The sequence below is a fragment of the Neovison vison genome, chromosome 4 (assembly GCF_020171115.1).
Source record: "Neovison vison isolate M4711 chromosome 4, ASM_NN_V1, whole genome shotgun sequence".
Taxonomy (NCBI): Eukaryota; Metazoa; Chordata; class Mammalia; order Carnivora; family Mustelidae; genus Neogale; species Neogale vison.
In genome coordinates, this window is record NC_058094.1 from 136,165,552 (window position 1) to 136,185,799 (window position 20,248).

The window sequence follows — 20,248 nt, forward strand, 5'->3', positions numbered from 1 at the left end:
CACCTCATCCTTGACTTGTCTCAGGTTCCTGGCCCATGTAGGTCTGTGCACGCCCACCCAGATGTCCCCGTCAGTTTATTTTCTCCTTCCTTTAATCTTAAGACTTTTTTTTTTTCTTTTCCATTTCCCTTTTCTCTTGATTCTTGTCTGTTCTGATCTCAGCCTCCCGTGAGTCCTCCTGGGCACTGGTGCCCAGGGGACAGGCTGGCTGTCACTCCCAGCCCCTGGGGCAGCTCATGCTTCTGCTGCTCAGGTGTAGACACACAGAATCCCCTCCTCCGGGAGGCTGAGCGGGTCAGAAGTCACATGGTCCCTGTCAGCCGTGATCGTTCTGTGTAACAGATGACGGGAGACACGAGGTCGTGGGGCGGACACCATCTGGGAGCCTCCAACGGGGAGCGGCGCCCCAGTCCTCGACCGCGGATTGCAGTGTGCCCTTGTGTTTGGACAGAAGGAAGCATGCAGCTCGAGCACAGCACCCGGGTCTGTGGCGGGCACCTGACCCTCCAATCACTGGTTTCCTCCTCCCCCTGCGTCGAGTGGTTTCCTGTGTCTCTTCCTGCGGGAGGCATCCTTCTGGGGGCAAGGGTCAGACACATGCTGCCCGGTTCCCCATCCAGCCTTGCCTCCTGTGGAGGGAGCGCCTGTCTTGGGCTGTGGGTGCACTCAGTCCCCTCCTTAAGTGGTCGGTCAGTTGCTTATTTGGAGCAATTTGAACAGTTTCCTAATGTTTGCACGTGTGCCCATGAACCCCAGCCCCAGGCCAGTTCAGCTGGGGCTCACGTACCTGAGGCTGGACGCTCCTGGTGTGGCCGCCGGTGCTGGCGCACGAGCCGTGGGCTCCTCGGAGTCCCCGTGTGCCCGCAAGGCCACCCGGCACCCACAACACTGGGGACTGTGTTAGTGAAGACACCTCCCCCGCCAGCGTGACCAGCCTGCCCGTCGGAAATGCTGTCAAGTGGGAACCCGAGTGAAGGCCCCAGAGGGAAGGCAGCAGGGTCCAGGGAGCTGCCCTCTCATCCTCTTGGGGGTTCCTGGTGCCCCACCAGGCCACAGGGCCATTGCACAAATGAGGACTGGATGGCGGGTGCCACGGACACTGTGCTCTTCCCACGAGGTCGCCTGGGTCCCTGCTGTGTCCCAGAGTGCCTGTGCTGTTCCCACGGCAGGCACTCTGCCGTGTTGGCCTGCATCCCTGGGCGTCCACGGGTGGCCTCCTCCCAGACCAGGCTTCTTCCATTTCCGGTTCCTCATTGCGGACGGCGTGAGCACCGTCCATGTCCACCTGAGGGACCCTCCCGAGAGTCCTTCTCAGCCTGCCATTTCAGGGAGGCCACGTTGCCCCAAGTTGTCTTCCCCATGCTGTGGGCTGGATTGTGTCCCTCCCCAGAAGCTCACGTAAATCTCCAAACCTCAGAATGTGGCTGCATTCGGGCTAGGGCTTTTGCCAACATGATTAGGCCTTGGTCCAGCGTGACTGGTGTCCTCATAAGCAGAGATCAGGACGCAGACACACGGAGAGACCCGTGTGGACCCCATGAGGACCCGGGGAGGAGACGGCTGTCTGCACGGCCAGGAGATGCCTCGGGAGGGACTGACCCTGCCGCGCCTGGATGGGGGGCGTACAGCCTCCAGGACGTGCGGGCACATTCCCGATGTGTAAGGCTCCCGTCAGCCGTGAGTGCGGCCCCCCTGTGCTGGCTGTTGGTACCTGCTGTGTGGGAATGCCAGGATTCCGACCCAGGGAGGCTGGGTCCGGCTGAAGAGGAACGTGTTTCGCTGCAGAGCTGAGACCCGGGACATGGGCGTGGCGCTGGAGTCCCGTCCAGCAGGCGAGGCAGGGGGTTTCCGGAAGACGTGGCCTCCTGGCCTGTCAGCTTGGGTCAGCCCGCATTCTGAGTGGTTGTTTTGAGGACCAGGTAAGCCCGGGAAGTGCCACAGGTTCGGTCATTACTGGTAACAAACGGATGCTGCTTCACACACTCAGCACATGCAGCGCTGACCTCCCGGGGTCTGTGGTCTTGAGATCCCGTGGTCCCAGCCGGGGGTTAGGCATGTTAAGTGTGCCGCTACCTGGCTAGGGACCTGGGTTTAGGGTCTGAGCACCGATGACCTCTTGCGATCCCCAGAGTTAACGGTTTCTGAAATTAGGGCAGAAACCTCCCATTAGCCATCTGGGGTCTCTGTTGCCGCCTGCGCTGGGGCATACAGGCCATCCAGGTCCCCAGATGGCAGGGATTCTGGGAGATGAGCATCCTGGAAGGATGTTGAAGATTTATTCAGATTTTCCACAGGAAAGGAGGTTTTGTAGTCACAGCCAAGAGGCAGGTTCGGAGCCCAGGCTCTGCGAGCGTGACGGTGAGTTTCTGCCGTGCCGTCGTGCCGGGAGGAACGTGTCCTGCGGCCGAAGGCTCCTTGGGGGCCGCGCGTGGTCAGCGGTCTTCACCAGGCTGAAGGCCCTTTTAACACCTTTCCGCAGAAGGTCCGTGGCTGACTAGAGCGTGAAGCCTGTGGGCGTTTATCAGAGGAAAGCCAGATGTGCTGGGGCTTGTGCCCGAGGGAAGAAAGCATCAAGATTCCTTGTCCAGTGGCCCAGCCCCCGTGCAGGGCTGGAATAATTCTGGGGACTTGGGACTCTGAACCAAACAGGGGTCACAGAGACCCCGTCCTCACCGACACACCTGCGTCTTGCGGAGTCCGTGCGTGCTGCTCAGCTCTAGCCACCCGTGTGTAAGTCCCGGGATGCCTACTATTTCCTCGGCCGTCCCTCCGGCAGGTGAGCACGCTCTCCTCCTCTCGGTTCCATTTCCTCCCTGGTGTCCTGTCCCCAGGGCCCAACGCCATCTGCCGTGGGCATCGCTGTCTACTGCGACTCCCACCCGAGGGGAAGCAGCTTGAAGGCCGAGATCTCCTATTGCTGGGGCCGCTCGCTGCTGCAGGTGACCAGTCCCCATGTGGCTGGCGGAAAGAACACGGAAGGAAGCCTGGAGCCACTCGAAGGAGCCCGAAAGCCGAGCCCACACCTGTGCTCTCTGGGACGGAGGATAAAGCCCAAGTGGCCCACCAGCAACGGCCCAACATCAGCCCTAAGAAGGAAGGACCTTTTTATACACGCTCACCCATGGACGAGCCTCGAGGACAGACGCCGGACACCGAAGTGCCAGAACCGTGTGGTTCCACGGGAATGAGGTCTGCGGGGTGTCAGATCTGTGGAGGCAGGAGGCAGGTGGTGGGTGCCATGCTGGGGAGGGGCTTGGGTCTGGGAGGAGACCCAGCTCCCGGGCCCAGGCTCTGGTGGTCTCAGTGTCCCCAGGACATCCAGCCCCGACGCTGTGCTCCCGTCAGTCCCGCAGAAGGAAGCAGTTTGTTTCCCCGGGTGCGCACGCCAGTTCTGTGCTCGTTCTCTGCGGGTTGCAGAGGGGCCCCCGTGAGCGCCCTAGAGACTGGTCCCCTCCGTGCGCCTGAAGAGCGGGAAGCACTCGGAAACTCTCATGGGCAGGAAACAAAGCGTCTCACCATTTTCCACGTTAGAATTCCCTACGGGGCAGCCGCCAGCTGGGGGCAAATGGCTCTTCCTGCCGGCATGTCGGAGTGAGAGCCTTGGAGTGGACATGGGACGTGGTCGGGGCCCAGCTGCCGTGAGCTGCGTTAGCTGAGCTCCGGCTTCTCCGTGCCCCTGGCGGGGGCACATCCAGTTTGGGGGAGGGCATCCCAGCAGGGTCACCCGCCTGCGCCCAGGCAGAAACCCTGACCCCAGCGCTGGCTGGGCCCCCCTGAGCTGTGCTGGGGTGGGGGGTGGGCGAGAATGTGGGATGCTTCCGGCACCTTCACTTGGGGGGACATTCCCGCTGCTCACAGGAAACGCTGACCTGACCAGGGAACACGTTCACGCTCTGAGAAGACGTACCAAAGAGAATGCTCGGGCCGTCCCGTGGGGGCCGTTGGTCCCCTCCTCCTGTGTGGGCGGCGTATCCGTGGGACCGCGGACGTGTGACTTCCGTGTTCACCGAGCAAGACGCACGGTGTGCCTTTCCAGTCTTTCAGGGGTTTCCCCTAATTAGTGCTCGTTATCTGTGGCTGCCTGGCCCTCCTTCCTTTGCTTTCCAGAAGGTTGGGTCAATGGCCTGTTGTTTCTGGACAAATAACAGAAGCGTTCTAAGATTAAGGCCTTCCTTTAAAAAAAAAAAAAAAAATCACTGCTACCCAACTTCCCATACAAAGTCTTGCCTCTTAAAAATAATGCTTTAAATTTAGCACTGAACAGACCCGAGAAGACATCTAAGCTCACGTTTGTCAATGGGATTCTGCACGTGCAGCCTGGAGGGCCCCCGAGGCTGGGCACGAGGCTAGTGGTCTGTGACTTGTATCCCCAGAGCCTGGGGGACTGGGTGCCCCCTCCCCCACCGCCCCGACTATCACACCTGGAAATACAGAGCCAGAGACCCAAAACGTGTTAAGACACACTCCGCAGAATTCTCTCGGTTCTCCGCAGTCCCAGGGTATGAGTAGGAGGGCAGGGGATGGAGACGGAAAAATGGCCGATAGATGGATACCAATCGACGATAGATCGATGATGGTCAGTGACTCATCGTTAAAGATTCACACTCCCTTCTAAAGGCTGACTGAGAAGCAGTCTGCTTCTTATAGCCCGGAGGTCAGCCTTGGTTGTCAGACAGCAAAACTGCACTTTCTTCCCCAGAAAAGGCGAGTATCATCGCGAGCCCTGCTAAATATTATTTACTGGTCTTTAAAGATTTTATTTATTTATTTGAAGATTTTATTTATTTGTTCATCAGAGATTTTATTTATTTGTTCATCAGAGAAAGCCACCAAGCAGGGAGGCAATAGGCAGAGGGGGAAGCAGGCTCCCTGCTGAGCAGAGAGCCCGGTGCGGGACTTGATCCCAGGACCCTGAGATCATGACCTGAGCCGAAGGCAGACACTTGACTGAGCCACCCAGGTGCCCCAATTTTTCTGTCTTTAAAGACGACCTGAAAGTGTCATGGCAGTCTGTAATTACGAACAGTAATTGACGGGTTGGTGGTCACTGCTGTGCCTCATAAGGGTCTCTTGCACCGTGAAGGCGGGGGGGGGGGGGGGAGCGTCGGTTTTGTTCTGACGTCACAGGCTTGGGTGTTGCCCAGGACGCGGTGGGCCCTGCGTGTGCGCGTGGACCTTCGCATCTGGCTGGCTCTCCGCTGTGCAGGTGGTGACCCTGTGGGGTCCCCTTCCTCCTGCTGACTTCTGTGTGATGGAAATCGTGGCTGGCGGAGAGCAGATGCTACCCCGCTTCCCACGGAACCTCCTGCAGCAGCTCCAGTGCAGCCTAAAAATAGACCTTTTGGAAAAGAGCCTGTGACCCTCCGTCACCCGAGCTCCGGGTAAAGGAAGTGCAGGAAGGGGAAGCCAAGGGGAGCCTGGGCCCAGAAGGTCCTGGAAGGTCTGGGAGCCCCGGAGCGAGAGGCACTCTCCCTCCCTCCTCCATCCCCAGCCCCTCGGTCCTGGGTCCCTGCAGGCGCCAGGACACCAGCTGGCCGAAGGAACCAGGAAGCCGGGGGCCCGCTTTCCAAACACTGACCGTATTGTGCCCCCTCCTCTGGGTGTCAGCCGGAAAGGGGAAATGTGAGACTCTCTCAGGAGAAACACAGACTGTGCTTAGCCTGGGGGACGTCAGGGACCTGGAGGAAGCAGGGCCCACAGCCGCCCCCTCACGGCTCCCAGCACCCCCACATGTGGATGCGTCCTGCCGGGGGCCGTGCCGTGGCCCCAGGGAGAAGTCTGACCACCACACAGTGGTTGAGGCCAGCCGCTCGCCGGGACGCAGGAGGGCCGACCTGGCCATGCTCCCTCCGAGGCAGCCACACGTGCCACCGCAGAGCAAAGCCGCCACCGTGTCACCTGCAAGGCTCCCTCGAAGACAGGACCCCTCCCCCGCTCTCAATGGCCCTCACCGCACCCCCGGGCCCCTTCTGGGCCCAAACTGAGCCTACGGATGCTGAGTGTGTGGAACAGGGGGCTGGGCCCAGAGACAGCCCGTTTGGAGATGTCCCTGTAGCTGTGAACGGATGTGCAGGGTGGAGAGGCCCGACTGCACGCATCATGTCTGCCCTCCTGGTGTGCATGGCCTGGAAGGAATGCCATGCGTGTTCATGGTCTGCGGCCAGACTCCCGGACCTGGCGCGTTCTGCTCGTGGACCCTGCGTGTCTGAGGACGGAGGCCATGCCCCTGCTCCTGAGGCTCCACTCCTGGTTGGACGGTGGGGGCTGCAGCCCCGTAGTGGCCGCCGTGCCTTGCTGGCGTGCCTGTCTGAGCACAGAGAGGCCCGGCCCTGCGGGAGAAGTAGCCGGGAAGCCAGTGTCCCTGCAATGAGGTCCTTGGCTGGCCCTCGTCCAGATGGAAGGGTTAATTAAGTCCTGTTGCCCAGGGCCGGGAACCAAACCCAGCCACGGCCCCCGTGTTGGTGCAGAGCTGCAAACAAAGCCACTTTCATGGGGAGCGCTGAGTTTGCTGTTTTCTGGAACAGGGACAGGGTAACGGACAAAGCGCGACCTTATTTCCCGCCTGCCTCTTCTCCGCTGGTGGTGATCTCAGGCACTCTGCGGGCGTGGCATGGGCTTCCCAGGGTCGTGGGGGACATGGGAGCGGGCAGCCCCTGTGGCTGCAGCAGGACCCCTGAGAGCGCCATCAGTCACCCGCCGTGGGCTGGACTGAGAAGCAGTCCTGACCCCAGAGTCCAGTGCTGCTCCTTGGCCTGGGGGTGATTGGGACGTCCAGCCTGACTCCTTGGGGTCAGACCCACACCGCACCCTGGACTTCTTCCTGTCACTTCTGAGCCACTGCGGACTCATTCATTCATTCATAGCAGGTGTGAAGCGCTCCATGGCACCAGCCCAGTGGTGGAGGCCCAGCTGGGAGCAGAGCCCTGGGTGGTACCCCCACTCCCATGGCATCTGCTTGGCTTACTGGAAACCCACATGCTTTCAGGCTCCCATGGAACGTGCTTCCTCCAGGAAGCCCTCCAGGAAGCTTTCCGGCAGGGGCCTCTGAGGCCCGCAGGCTGACCTTCTGGCAACATGCTCACCGGAGGCCGGCAGCCAGCACCATTTTGACCGGTGGTGGGCGCCCAGCAGCTCTGTCTTATGTGGGAGGTGGACACAGGGATGCGCTATCGAGAACATAATTTCTTCTATGAAGAAGACAATTGCGTGTGAGGGAGGCCCAGCACGGGGCTCCATCCCACGACCCTGAGATTCCGATCTGACTCAGAACCAAGAGCCAGCTGCTCCACCGACCGAGCCACCCAGGCACCCAACAAATGTGTATTTTAGAAGGTTTTCTGACCTAAAAATACAACCTTCTGGAAGGTCACACTGGCGTGTCGGGCGCCTCCCGACTGGGACTGAGACCACGCTGCCCCAGGGCTGTGGAGGCGTCGGAGGTGAGCATGCGGACCAGACGCAGCCCTGGTGACCACGGGCGTCAGCATGGACCAGGCACAGTACCTGCCCCCGGGACTCACGTGCGGTTTGTCCAGACACGACGTGGGCGTTGGGCTCCCGTAGAGACGGGCTAACCGAGCGTTTAAGCGCCAGCACTGAAGTCGGCTCCCGCCCCCTCCCCGACCCGTAAGATGCCGCTCTGGCTGGTCTTGGATTTTCATCGCTTCTGCGGTCGAGGAGTGTGTATGGATTTCTCTTAACTCTTCCTGCTTTGATTTCATGGATTTTTTTTCCTGAACCTGTGGCTCGATTTCTTCAGCGTGTTCGGGAGAATTCTCAGTACATCCTTCCCCAGGCTTGCTTGCACCTTGCTCATCCCTGCACCCCTCCTGGGCCCCCGTTGCGCGTGTATTAGACATTGCTCATCGTGTCCCACACAGCGCCATCCCCGTCCCCGTCTTCCATGCCTTTCCCGCCACTGCTTCCGGCCTCTGCCTTGTCCCAGCTCGCGCATCCGCCGATGGGTTCGTCGGCCTCCTGCTTCATTTCATTAATTGTGTTTGAACGTCATCCTAGGATTTCTACTCAGTTATTCCCAACGTTCCCCCGTTCTTCTGTGAGGTTCTGTATTTTTCTGAAACGGTTTCCACTTACTTATTTTCAAGTGCGTGTCTTGACCTCTAACGCATATACAGCTGTGGCTCTTCTCCCTTTCCCGTTCTCTTTTTTTGTCTTTGTTTTCCTTTCTTTGTTCTGGTTACTAGCATGCCTAGTCTGTTTTTAAAAGTAAATATTTGAGTTATTTCTAAAAATTACAGAAAAACAAATAGGAAAATAGGTGGATGGATGGATGGATGGTAGAAGATTGGATGGGTTGGTGATGGTTGGATGGATGATAGATGATTAGGTGGCTGGATGGGTGGGTGGTCAGGTGGGCAGAGGGATGGAGGGAGGGAGGTAGTTGGATGGGTGGATGCGTGGATGATGGGCCGGTGGATGGATCGGTCAGTCGATCCGTAATAGACAGAGGCAGGCTCTGGAGGGTGATGTCTACTTCCGGAGAGGGCGGCACACTACTGAGATCCGGGGGGCTCGTCTGTTTCTGGTGCTGGTGTCCCCACAGTGTAGCCTTCAGGGCCCTCTCCCCTTAAATCTGAGGCCAGTGCGTTGAGCCCGCTGGTCATCTTTCGGCCCCACCACGGAGGTGCTGAAATCCCTGCTTGTTCTTCGGTCTTCAGCAGCCACTTCCGTCTTGGGGGCAGACGTCTGGCCCCGTGTTCCGAGCCGAGGATCCCGAAATGCCAGCAGGGGCGGCTGCGCTCGGGTCGGCTCTCCACGTCCCTCCAGTCCCGGCTGCCGCGTAGCTCAGCCTCAGCCTCGGGTTTAGTGGGATTCCCACGGCCCTGCCGGTGGGCTTCGGTTCGGCCTCCCATCCACGTGCTGCAAACGGGCCTGTGTCCGGGACATGTGACCCGCACTCGCCGCACCCCGTTCCTGGAAATGAGTGATGGGAGTGATGCGGGGTTTTCAGGAACTTCATCCGCCCCACCTTGTTGTAAAGTGGAAACCAGAATAGCCCGTATTCCTTACGATGTTGTCATTGACCCTGGTAGATTTGTGCTGTTCTTAAAGCTGAATTTTTAAAAAAGGGAGGGGGGCACCTGGGTGGCTCAGCAGGTTAAGCCTCTGCCTTCGGCTCAGGTCATGATCTCAGGGTCCTGGGATCAAGCCCTGCATCGGGCTCTCTGCTCTGCGGGGAGCCTGCTTCTCCTGCGCCCATACCCCCCTGCTTGTGCTCCCTCTCTCGCTCTGTCTCTGTCAAATTAATAAAATCCAAAAAAAAAAAAAAAAAAGCAAGATTTTTAAAAATATCCAGAAATGATGGTGATGCTGGGCCTCAAGCAGGTGGGCATTTTGTCACGGAAGCGTGTAAAATTCGGTGGAGTGTGCGGGCTTGGTGTTAAACAGCAGGTTTTTACGGTGCTTGGCCTCTCACGCCCCGAGCAACAGGGGCTGGGCCAGGGTCTGTGCCCCCTGCCAGGGTGAGGACACCAGCCGGCAGGGCCCTGTTTGAACCGGAAAGCTCTTGGCCCAGCGTGTGGACCAAGCTCCCAGCTGGGGACAGACGGAGCTTCAGCGGTCACCTGGCCACAGCCCCAGGCGTGCACGCCCTGGACACGGGTCTTCTCTGTGGAGCGGCTCCTGCCGGTGTGCAGGGAGAAGGCCTGGCCCTTTCTGAAGTGAGCGCCTGTGGGCTGGGCGGACTCCGTCGGTCAGTACCCTGGCCTTCAGGGGCGAGGCTGCGTGGGCTGCACGCCCTTGTCCTTGCAGACGACCTTGCACAAGGCTCCTCAGCTCAGCCAGCATGCTGAGCCAGGCGCGGGGTGTGTGTTCTGCATCCTGTCCTGCCTTTGGGGAGCGTGCCAGGCAAGAGCGACCCACACATGGTAGAATCGGGCCCCTCGATTCCTCGATTCGAATGGGACCTGTGGCCTGTATGTCCGGAAGCGACCCTGCTCCTTCCAGTACAGGGACCAGGCCTGTAAGCGCGTCTCGTCCTGCTCTCCCCGCTGCAGATACTCGAGGCTGTGCTGAGATCCTGCATCGTGCGGCGGGGATGTCCGAGAGCCCTGGGGGGCCCAGACCTGCGGCGCTCAGGGCCGACGTGCCGGCGGGACCTGCCTTTCAGCGGGCGTTCACGTCCTCCTGCACCGTCTCCAGCGGCAGCCCTGGCCAGCAGCGGGACAGGTAGGAAGACGGGCCCTTGAGGACTCCCGCAGACCTGACCGTAGGCCCCAGGAAGGGAGGACAGGGCGCTCGACCTGCACCTGACACCCGGCCACTCTGCATAACGGTCATGCTTCAGAAATGCAGTCACAGGCAAACTCCAGAGAGTGCCCCCCCCCAACCCCGGTGTTGACAGGCCAAGCGCTCAGGGACCACACGGGCAGCTGGAGTCTGGGGACATGGGCCACTTAAGGACCGGGCGTCTGTGACACGCACTCTGAGCTGTAGTGGGAGCAGGGGTGCGGGGGGGGGCAGCCGGGGCTGGGTGTCCCTCCACAGCTGGGGTTGGCGGGCAGGGTGGTGGTGGCCTGGGGACGTGGAAGTTGTGCCGGTGTTCGGGAAAGTGCGGGGACACCCCCCAGTGGGGGGGAGTGCGAAGGGGGGTGCAGACAGAGACGTGTGGGTGCTTGGCGAGGGATGGCCGCTGAGCCACTGCACGGGCACAGCGTAGGAATGTCTCCTGTGCGAGGACACAGTGCCCCAGTTCAGTGTCCACATTTTGCCTCCTGCCTCCGTGCAACGGGGGGCTCCACTGATTCATCCCACCCAGAGCGCAAAGGGTTTGCCAGTCAAGTGTGTGTGTGATGTGGGGCTTGGAGGTTGACTTTCTGGATTTCTGGCGGTTGACTTTCTGGATTTCTAACTGTGTGGTACCTTCTGATACCCTTGATCTGGGAAGTCCCCATTCTGGATATGGTAACTTCTCTTGTTCCTTTTTTTTTTTTTTAAATGTGTTTCTATTTTGTGAAAGCCCAATATGAGGCTTGAAATCACAACCTTGGGATCAAGACCTGAGCTGAGACCGAGACTCGGCTGCTTAACGCACGGAGTCCCCTGGGAGCCCCAACTTCTCACCTTCTCACTGGGATCCCTTAAGCAGCTGGCTATCCAGCAGGCACTTACTGGAAACTGAGTCGGGCACCAGTGCTAGGTCTCAGGGGAGGAGAGAGAGGAAAGTGGGGGACACAGTCTGCACCCAGGGGACGATGTTCTCACAGGAGCGCACATGGCGCACCATGTGGATGGCATCAGAGGGAAGAACAGAGGGACGTGGGCTGCGAGCTGGACACGGGGCCACAGTTGACTTTTGTTTCGAGGGGAAGGGACCTTTGCTGGGTGAAGACCAAGGAAGGAGGGGGCAGGGCAGGTGTCCACTGGTGTGGGGGGCAGAGCATCTGGGGTGCGCAGTGATGGGGAGGGGAGAACGGCAGTGTCTGACTTCCGATGTCTTGGGCCAAGCCTCAGCACCAGTGCCCATCCCTGTCCTCACCGTCCACAGGACCCTTGGTGGTCTTGGGGCGTCTCCTAGGATGGCGTTCTGATTGCTGCATGTTTCCCACAGCCCTTTGTCAGCCGAGCTCCCGTGGGTGGAGAGCAGCCCCAAGGCCACCCCAGCTCTGCTGGGGAGCAGCCGACCGGCAGGAAGCCTCCTCGGCGCTGAAGAGTTCTCCAGCCCCGGTCCTGACGGCCCCGGGCGGCCCCACCGCCCGCCTGCGGAGCTCCAGGCCTCTTTCCACAACCATGAGCTGTCCCTGGCGGAGCCCCCTGAAGCTGTGGGCCCCCCAGGTGGCCAGGCCTTCCTGAGCTTCGGCACGGTTCCTGTGGGAAGCGGCCTTCCCCCGGCAGAGGACCCAGGGGCCTTGCTGGCTCATTCCCACGGAGCCCCCCAGGCCCCTGGCACCCCGCGGACAGCAGCGGCTGACAACGGCTTCCTGTCCCACGGCTTTCTCACAGTGATGCCTGGCCACAGCAGCCACCACAGCCCGGTCCTGCCGGGCCAGGGCCTGACCCTGCCCGGGCAGCCGCCCCTTCCCGAGAAAAAGCGAGCCTCAGAGGGGGACCGGTCTTTGGGTTCGGCCTCCCCCTCCTCCAGTGGCTTCTCTAGCCCACACAGTGGAAGCACCATGAGCATCCCATTCCCAAACGTCCTCCCGGACTTCCCCAAGCCTCTGGAGGCCGCAGCGCCCTCCCCAGGTAGGCACGTGTCAGCCATGGTGGGCACCTGCCCCCCCGACCTTGTGTGCATTCACTCAGTTGGGGCGGGGGGGTGCTGGGATTCAGGGCAGCAACTTGAGAGCCAAGCCCAGAGTGGCCCTTCGGGGTGTTTTCTTTGTTGTCCTCTGTTTCCCTCTGCTCTGCACACGGCCCCATCAGCTTCTGTTTCTCCCGCCACTCGGAATCCTCGTTCTTTGAAAATAACCTTTTGTTCTCGAATTCAGTAAGTTCATCCAGTATTTAATGCAAGACTTCAGATGTGTAAGATGAGGCTCCGGCAGGATTAAGCCACACTGCACTGGCCGTGTGTCACGCTGGGTCTGTGCTACATGTGTTGGGAAGCATGCGCTGCCCATAGCACCCCAGCAGGTCCCCGCGGGGCCAGATGGCGCTCCTTCCCTGAGACACGCCGTCCCTGCCCTGGGCTGGACTTGGAGCACCGGGCTCCATGCGAGGTGACAGGCGGCAATAAACCGTCCAGAGAGTTCTTGCCTTCTCTCTCTCAGATAACCTGGGTGATAAGCACGTGTCCGTGAACTTCGTCCAAGACACATCCAAATTCTGGTACAAGGCGGATATCTCCAGAGAGCAAGGTGCGTGGGCGGGACGGGACCTCGGGGTGGTGACGTCGGAGGGGCATGGCCCTGGGGTGAAGGGTTAGGGCACCCCCGCGGAAAGTGTGACAGACCGTCCCAGGAAGAGGTTCCCTGTTCCTGTCTGGGACCTGAGCCACAGGGGCCAATGGTCAAGAGGAAGGACAGAGGTCTCTCCAACACCCTGACATCTGTGCCGGGTGTAACCTCGGGCCTCACACTCATGCTGTATGGCATCTGCCTGTGCGCTCCTGCCCCAACATCTGACATCTGTGTTTGATCCACTAATGCCACTCCTTCCGCAGGACGAATGGAAGAGGGGTCTGGGCGGGAGGCGGTCCTACGAGGCAGTCCCGGGGGCGAGCCCCTGCCGTCTCACAGCAGGATTTGCAGGGTTGCTGGGACAGGCTGATCATCCCCGAGATCCTCCCAGAGGAACCCCGGGGACTGCTGGCAGGCGTGGGGCTGAGCAGGGACAGCATTTCGGGGAGAAAGTCATCTGGTGTCGTCCTGAGCCTTTTTCCCCACCTACCTGGAGAGAAAGAGTTAAGTCGCTGGCAAACAGCACCATTCTGCTTTCTCTCTGGAATTCTTCTATTCAATTAAGTAGCTCATAAAAATGGTAAGAATGTGCCTTTCTTGCCCTGAGCTCAAGGAACCTATTGTCATGTTTTGTGGGGGGAGACCCGCGGCCCAGAGAGCCCTCTGATTCCCTGAATTGGCCTTTGGGGCGGTGCTGCTCAGCTCGGTCCGGGCTCCGCATGGCCGCTGCGTTGTTGTCCCCTCCCTGCCCGTGGTATGGGAGCCCCCGAGATGGAAGGCTGTGAGCCCAGCACCTTGTCCAGCCAGAGGGGCTGTGAAGGGCCTGTGACATGCCATGTTCCAGAAAATTCTGTGCAGACCACCTGCTCCACTGGTGCGCGTCCGGGCTGGGCAGGCCGGCTGGGCTGCCGGAGCAGCTGGGGCTCCACCTCGGAGGCAGGTGGTGAGTGCCAGGGATGAGCCTTTTTCTGGAAAAGCTACAGTGAAACGTCAGGGACACGCAGGAAGAATGGGAAGCAAAAGTGGGATAGCGTTTTCGGGGATGCAGCTGGTCCCGTATCCCTGTGGCCGGGTGGATTGCTCAGGATTTTTCCTAAACCGAATGTAAAAATGCCACAGGAGGGGAGGGGACCATCAGGCAAAGTAGAGACAGAATAGAGCTGTGTCGGCAGCACTGGCTGGGCCTCTGCTGTGGGGCTCCGGAAGCACCAGCTGCGGGAGGCGGTGGAGACCTGGCCACTGATCCCACTGACCTCACAGGGGAATGGGAGACCCTCACGGGCCCTGCAGGACATATCCCCCTTGTTCTGTTTCAGAACAGGGTCTGACATTGTCCTCAAGCTCCTCTCCGTCTGTGGCCCATGACGCTGGGGCACCTCTGTCCACCCCCCCACCTCCAGCGAAATAAGATCATAAAGTTAAATGGGAAAACCAAAACGCCTGGTGAGGTATAGCAGGGTTGAAGACGGGTCATTTGTCAGAAATCTGTTCCTGCGCCTGCAGAATAGCGCGTGCCCAGCCCCCAGATGCAGGCATCGGCCATGAGCAGAAGCCTGCTGGGGTCCGTGGGCGCCACCTCCCCACCAGCCCCGGCACCCTTGGACTTGGTCGTTGAGGTCAAGTGCGGGCCCTCCCAGGGCTGCGCCAAGCCCGTGGGATGAATCGTGGGATTTGGGTTAAACATTCAGTAACTTTTGGGGGCCATCCTTTCCATCTTTCCGTCTGCTCGGTTGGAAGGACTCAGTCTTAGTACAGTGCCCCACGGGCACCAGGCAGGGCTGCACGAGGACGGGAGAGAGCTTCAAGGACGGGAGAGAGCTTCACACCTCGCCTCTGCCCCACCATGCCATGCAGACTGGGACGTGGCCCAAGCACTTGGGCTGGCGGTTGGACCACATTCCTGGGCGGTCAGCTGTGGGCCATTGCCTGTGCCTCACCGGTGACATGGGACAAGCAGGGGTTGTGTGTGCCAGATGGCAGGGGGTTGCTCTCTGTAGCCTCTACCATCAGGCTCCCCTTGAAAACGATGTGTCATCACCGAGACCCCCACCCTACCCCAGAGGCCTTTGCCTGCTCCCTCCGACCCAGTTTGCAAAAACACTCATCTGCCACATGTGCGGGCAGGCCGCGTGGGCCCCGGCAAACGTGTGTGTGTCTCTGCTTCCCTCCCCAGCCATCGCCATGCTGAAGGACAAGGAGCCGGGCTCATTCATCGTCCGGGACAGTCACTCCTTCCGAGGAGCCTACGGCCTGGCCATGAAAGTGGCTACACCTCCCCCTTCCGTCCTGCAGCTCAACAAGAAAGGTAGGGACCCGGGAGCTGATGGGGCGCGCTCCCCTGCCTGGGAGGTCTGTGGCTTATGCATACGGCTTTGCGTTGCTGGGGGACTTTACGGACATGGCTCTGAGTTTCTTTGCAGTCTCTGTGTTGTTCCAGTGTGGCCCCCTCAGGACTGGCCTTGTGCAAGCAACATCGTTAATGATCTGTGGAGTTTAGTTCTTTATTGCTGTGAATGAGTGATACGTTCCCTTGCTCGGCTGCCGGAACGATGGAAATGGGCCTCACCGAGGCCCCGGGGCCCCATTCTGCCCCAGGAAGCATAATAAATTCCTGCCCCTTCTCCCTGACCGTCTCTCCAGTGTCTGCAGACAGGCACGTTCTTTTTTCCTCACATGAAAGGCAGTGGCCTGTGCATGCTTTCTCGCACCTACCCTCCGGAGAGCGTTTTGCTGGATTAAGAGTGACGCTGGATCATGAGCCCCAGGGGTGTCCCCACGGCCCTCCACCCCATGAACCATGTGCGGCTGTGTTCAGATCTCTGCTCACTCTCCCGAGTACTTTCCATCACGGACATGACCATGTGCAGAGAAGGTCGCGAGGGCTGCGTGTGTGGTGAATGTTCTCATGAGCAAACAGGCGTGTGCCTACAACCAGGAGACAACCTCGGGGGAGCCCCTGCACCCCTCCTGTGTGTCACGCTCCGTCAGCCTGCGACCTTGCGCGTATCCCAGAGACCATAGATTGGGCTCTGTGAGGCCCTTGGGGCTGTCCACGTGTCCTTCCGATGTCCTACTGTTTGTCCTTTTCCTGTCCACCATTCCTGCAAGAATCCCTGTGTGCTGTGGTCTCTGGGAAGTGTGAGTGCTGGGTGTGTTGGGGTGTCCGAGGGGGACTGACTCACTCTAGAGCATTGGTCAGTTCGCGCTGATAGCAGCTCTGGCGTGGAATCATGGGGTCCCAGGGTTTTTCCTGCCTTCCCCTGGTGACGAGCTCCGTCCCCAGCTACACCTGCCCCTTCCTCTGTGCCCCGATGGACATACACCATCCAGGTCGCGCATCCTGCCACTGCGGACAGGACACTTGCTAAGGAGAAGGGAGAGTTACAGCATCTTCCTCTTAACCAGTGAAATAGCAATCCCTACACATCGTGGTTTTGCCCCTTTTCAACTCTGCATCAGAGAACTAATATGTATTCTTCCGTGAGGTTCTTCTGCTGCCTTCTAAGATTCATTGTTTCTACTTGTAAGACTGTGGTAACTGTCACTCTGACGGCTTTCCAGGGATCGTAGGCCCGCCTCGGAGACACAGCAGACACGTGTGTCGGAATAAGGTGATTGACAGTACGCGTGTATCCCTGAGGCGCGTATTTTGATAATGCGTATAGCTCTGGTGCGTGTCAGACGAGCGTCCAGGCTTCTCGGTGGGCATGAAAGTCACGTTTACTCTGTGCTGTGGCCCACGAAGTGTGCAACGGCGTGTTGTCTCAAAAAGCAGTACACACGCCTTAATGAAAAAACACTTTGGTGGGAAAGCCGTCTGAGCGTCCCACCTGTCTAATCCCAGGTCACAGTAACAAGTGTAATAATAACGAAAAAGCTGGAAATACTGCAGGAAATACCAGCCTGTGACACAGGGATGCGAAGTGAGCATATGCCCTTGGAAGAATGGCTTCCAGAGACTCCCCTGATGCAGCGTAGCCGTCAGTAGTTCATAAAAAACATCACGTCAGGAAGTGCCAGGAGGCGGGATCCTTGTCTGGGCGGCGGGCTCATCACCGGGCACGGGGGTGTCCAGATAAGCAGAGTCGGAGCTCACACGTTTAAGGAGCAAAAGGACACTGGCCTGCTTCACTCACATGCCGCGTCCAGGACCCGAGAGGTGGACGGGAAGCCTGGATGGAGACTGTGCTCACAGCGTCCAGGAGCAAGTGACCTCGGAGCCGTGCCTGGAAGGACGTGAGGTTCGGTGGCTGAGGCGTCAGCTAAGGGGCTCTCAGGGAACCGAGGTGTCTGCCGTGGGGGCAGCGGAAGGGGCGGGGATGCAGGGACTCAGACCCACATCCGGACATTGCTGTCTGCAAGCGAGGGAGGAGGAGGCTTCGTGCACATCGAGTAAGACAGCTGAGCCTGGAGAGGAGCCCAGCGGGAGAAGCCCCAGCAGTCCTGAGCAAGGACTCAAGCTGGAGAGTCTCCAGATGGGAGCACTTGGTGTCTGTGGACGGGGTCTGCGAGGAGAGTGGGGACGGGCGCTGCGGAGCGTGTAGGGCTCTTGCTCCGCGGAGACTGCAAGCCGACATCCTTCCTGCACGTGCTGTGGCTTCAGAGATGCGGACGGTGCCATGTGCGTGTTCTCGCCTCCCGCTGGGCACAGACCTCTCAGGCCAACCTTGACTCAGCCTGAAGGTGAAGATTACAAAACATCACCGCTGTCCTCTGGTTGAAATCTTCACTGGCTGCCTGTCCTCGCCCAGCCCTGGATTTGGCAATTGGCTGTCATGGTGCAGGGGGAGTTAAAGAGGGAAGAGCCCGGCGAGTCAGCACCCACCTCTGGTACCCGGAGACCAGGCAGTGACAGGCGTCCAGGACAAATCTGTTCTCCGGGCAGCCAGCAGCTGGCCATCCCCCTGAGACACCTGTTCCTGGAGCCTGTGTCCCCTTCAGTGTGGAAGACGCGGATCCTTCTCCTCCCACAGCCGAGGTGGCACGCTGCTCCTTTGCGCTCCTGTGTTCGCCACAACCTGCCACGGAGTCGGACCGTCGTCCTTCCTGCCAGCCCTCCCCACCACCCCGATGTGTCCGCTGCTGCTGTCCGTCAGCCTGTGTGGGAGCTGCCCATGGGCCAGGCGGGCGACCAGACTGACCGCCAGCTGTTGCCACTGTCGGTGGTTTCCAGCTCAGTTGGGTGGTTTTCTGGACGCGCCCGTCTTCAGATGCTCAGGCCGGTGGGGGGCAGCGGCAATGTTCTGTCTGGTCCCAGTGACAGAGGGCTTCTTTCCTGGGGGTCTGCCACGGGGCTCCTGGCTGGTCCCTTCCAGCTCCCGTCAGTGGCTTGTTCTCGGGCATCACCTTGCGTCCAGATTCTTCTGGTTTCTCCTGTTACGAGGGGCAGGGTCTAGATGGCATGTTCCTGACTCATCGCTGCACTGGGGATGCTTGCAGAATGTGTGAGGGTCCGTCCCCGGGACCCCTGCACTTCTGGACATGTCACCGTGGGGGGCTCGGTTCTCATCCCCAGGGTGCTGCTTGGCAGCCCACCGATGCCAGCGGCCCAGCTCCAGGGGCCCCTCCCTTTAGCTGGTGCTCTGTCCCTCTCTCCCCTCCTCCCGTGCTCTTGTTTTTTAAGTTCTCTTTTTTCTTTCTTTTCAATCTCTCACTGCAGCGGGGGATCTGGCCAATGAACTCGTTCGGCACTTTCTGATCGAGTGTACCCCGAAGGGAGTGCGGTTGAAAGGGTGCCCCAACGAACCCTATTTCGGTAAGTGGCTGTAAGGTCCCACTTGGCATTCTGGCCCATGCCAGAATGGTGGACACCCCCACTGCTGCCCCGAGAGGCGGGGCCGTCCCCTCCCATGCTCCGGGCTCCCCATGCCCTCCCCCGAGTTACTGTCTCTGCGATAAACTGGGTAGGGAATTGTTCCAAAGGCTTTTTCAGACCCAAATACATGGCAGGCAGGTGGCGTCCTCACAGGCAGGCCCGCAAGTGGGGTCTGGGTTAGAGCCAGAGCGTGGGCCGTTCCTCTCCGTGAGAGGAGCCCTTGCCGGGATGCACCCAGACACACAGTCCCAGCCTCCAGGAGCACGTGGCAGGGACCACGGAGGCATCTGGGCTGCAGTCCCAGACTCCATCGACGGCCGACGTCCTCTGTTGAAGTCGGCACCTGCATGTCGTGCCAAGACTCACCCGCAGTTCCTTTACATAGCTTCTAGCTGTCTTGTGGGACTGGTCACACCACTGAAGCTTTGCACCAAGTCCCGCAATAACAGAGCGTTAGTTCTAAAAGCAGAAGCGCTCGCCACCCCCGCAGGGGCTTCCCGCAGCGGCACGTGGGTGGAGCTGGCGGTGTGTGGGGCCCCGCTAATGCCCGTCTGCTGTGCACCCGTTCCAGGGAGCCTGACGGCTTTGGTGTGTCAGCATTCCATCACGCCCTTGGCTTTGCCCTGCAAGCTGCTCATTCCAGACCGAGGTACGTGGGGGGGGGGGATCCTCTGGGGGGCCTGCCTGTCCGTGTGTGTGTGGGGAACGGCGGTGTCGGGTCCATGAGGATGTGCCCACAGAAGTCGGACCGGAGTCGTCCTCCGTTGCGTGCCCTGTGGGTCAATCCCAAAGAGCGTCGTGTGGTCCAGCCTAGTTGGCAGAGGCAGGCCCTGGTGACGCCGTCACCTCATGTGACTACAGTGTCATTTGGCTGTACTTCCCACCTTCCTGGGCAGCCTTGATGTCACGGGATTGTGGTAGATTCCGTAGTGACTGGTTTACGGCGTAGGTAAGTGCCATTCGCCCTCCACAGTGGTTCGTGAGAGCAGAGAGAGACGTGTTGCTGGACTGTGTCACCCCCTCCACCTGCTCAGAACGCCGGGGGCTGTCACCGCCTGGGAACCCAGGCCCCCGAGTCCCACCCTGTTCTGAAGGTTCTTTCTCGGGGAGCCAGATTCATGCCCGCGTTTTCTTTCTCCTTCCCGCAGATCCGTTGGAGGAGATCGCCGACAGCTCTCCCCAGACGGCAGCCAACTCGGCCGCAGAGTTGCTGAAGCAAGGAGCAGGTCAGTCGCTGGCTTCGTGTCCGCCGGTCCTAGTTCCTGCTTGGAAAGGGGGTTTCCTTGGGTCTGCGGGTTTCCTTCCTGCTGGGTGCATGAAGGAGCTCCCTTTTGGGGGACCCCCAGGCCGGGCGCAACAGCGAGTGCCGACGGACAGAGTGAAGCCTCCCGGGGCTGGAAATACCCCGCACTGCGGACAAGACGAGAGACCACGGGAGAAAACCAGGTCCTGGGTTTTGTCTGGGGAGAAGGCAGGGAGCCATTTGTGGGGGCCCAGCCCCCGCCAGCTGTGAGTGTAATTGCTCGTGGGCCTAACTGAGCAGCCAACAGCATCGTCCCATTTGCCCACAACCCAG

General features: G+C 59.9%; 1 protein-coding gene across 6 annotated transcripts in view; it reads left to right on the plus strand.

Annotated features, from left to right (window-relative positions):
• Positions 1-20,248, plus strand: part of TNS3 (tensin 3) — a 201,693-nt gene that overhangs the window by 169,221 nt on the left and 12,224 nt on the right. For all 6 annotated transcript variants that reach the window (XR_006384240.1, XM_044245712.1, XM_044245714.1 and 3 more), the window contains 7 exons: positions 10,017-10,188; positions 11,570-12,201; positions 12,729-12,815; positions 15,031-15,162; positions 18,517-18,612; positions 19,244-19,321; positions 19,821-19,898. Coding sequence is in view for 5 of the 6 variants with exons in the window: in XM_044245712.1 (XP_044101647.1) it covers positions 10,017-10,188; positions 11,570-12,201; positions 12,729-12,815; positions 15,031-15,162; positions 18,517-18,612; positions 19,244-19,321; positions 19,821-19,898 (1,275 nt within the window). In the remaining variant the exon portion in view is untranslated. The remainder of the gene's footprint in view (positions 1-10,016; positions 10,189-11,569; positions 12,202-12,728; positions 12,816-15,030; positions 15,163-18,516; positions 18,613-19,243; positions 19,322-19,820; positions 19,899-20,248) is intronic.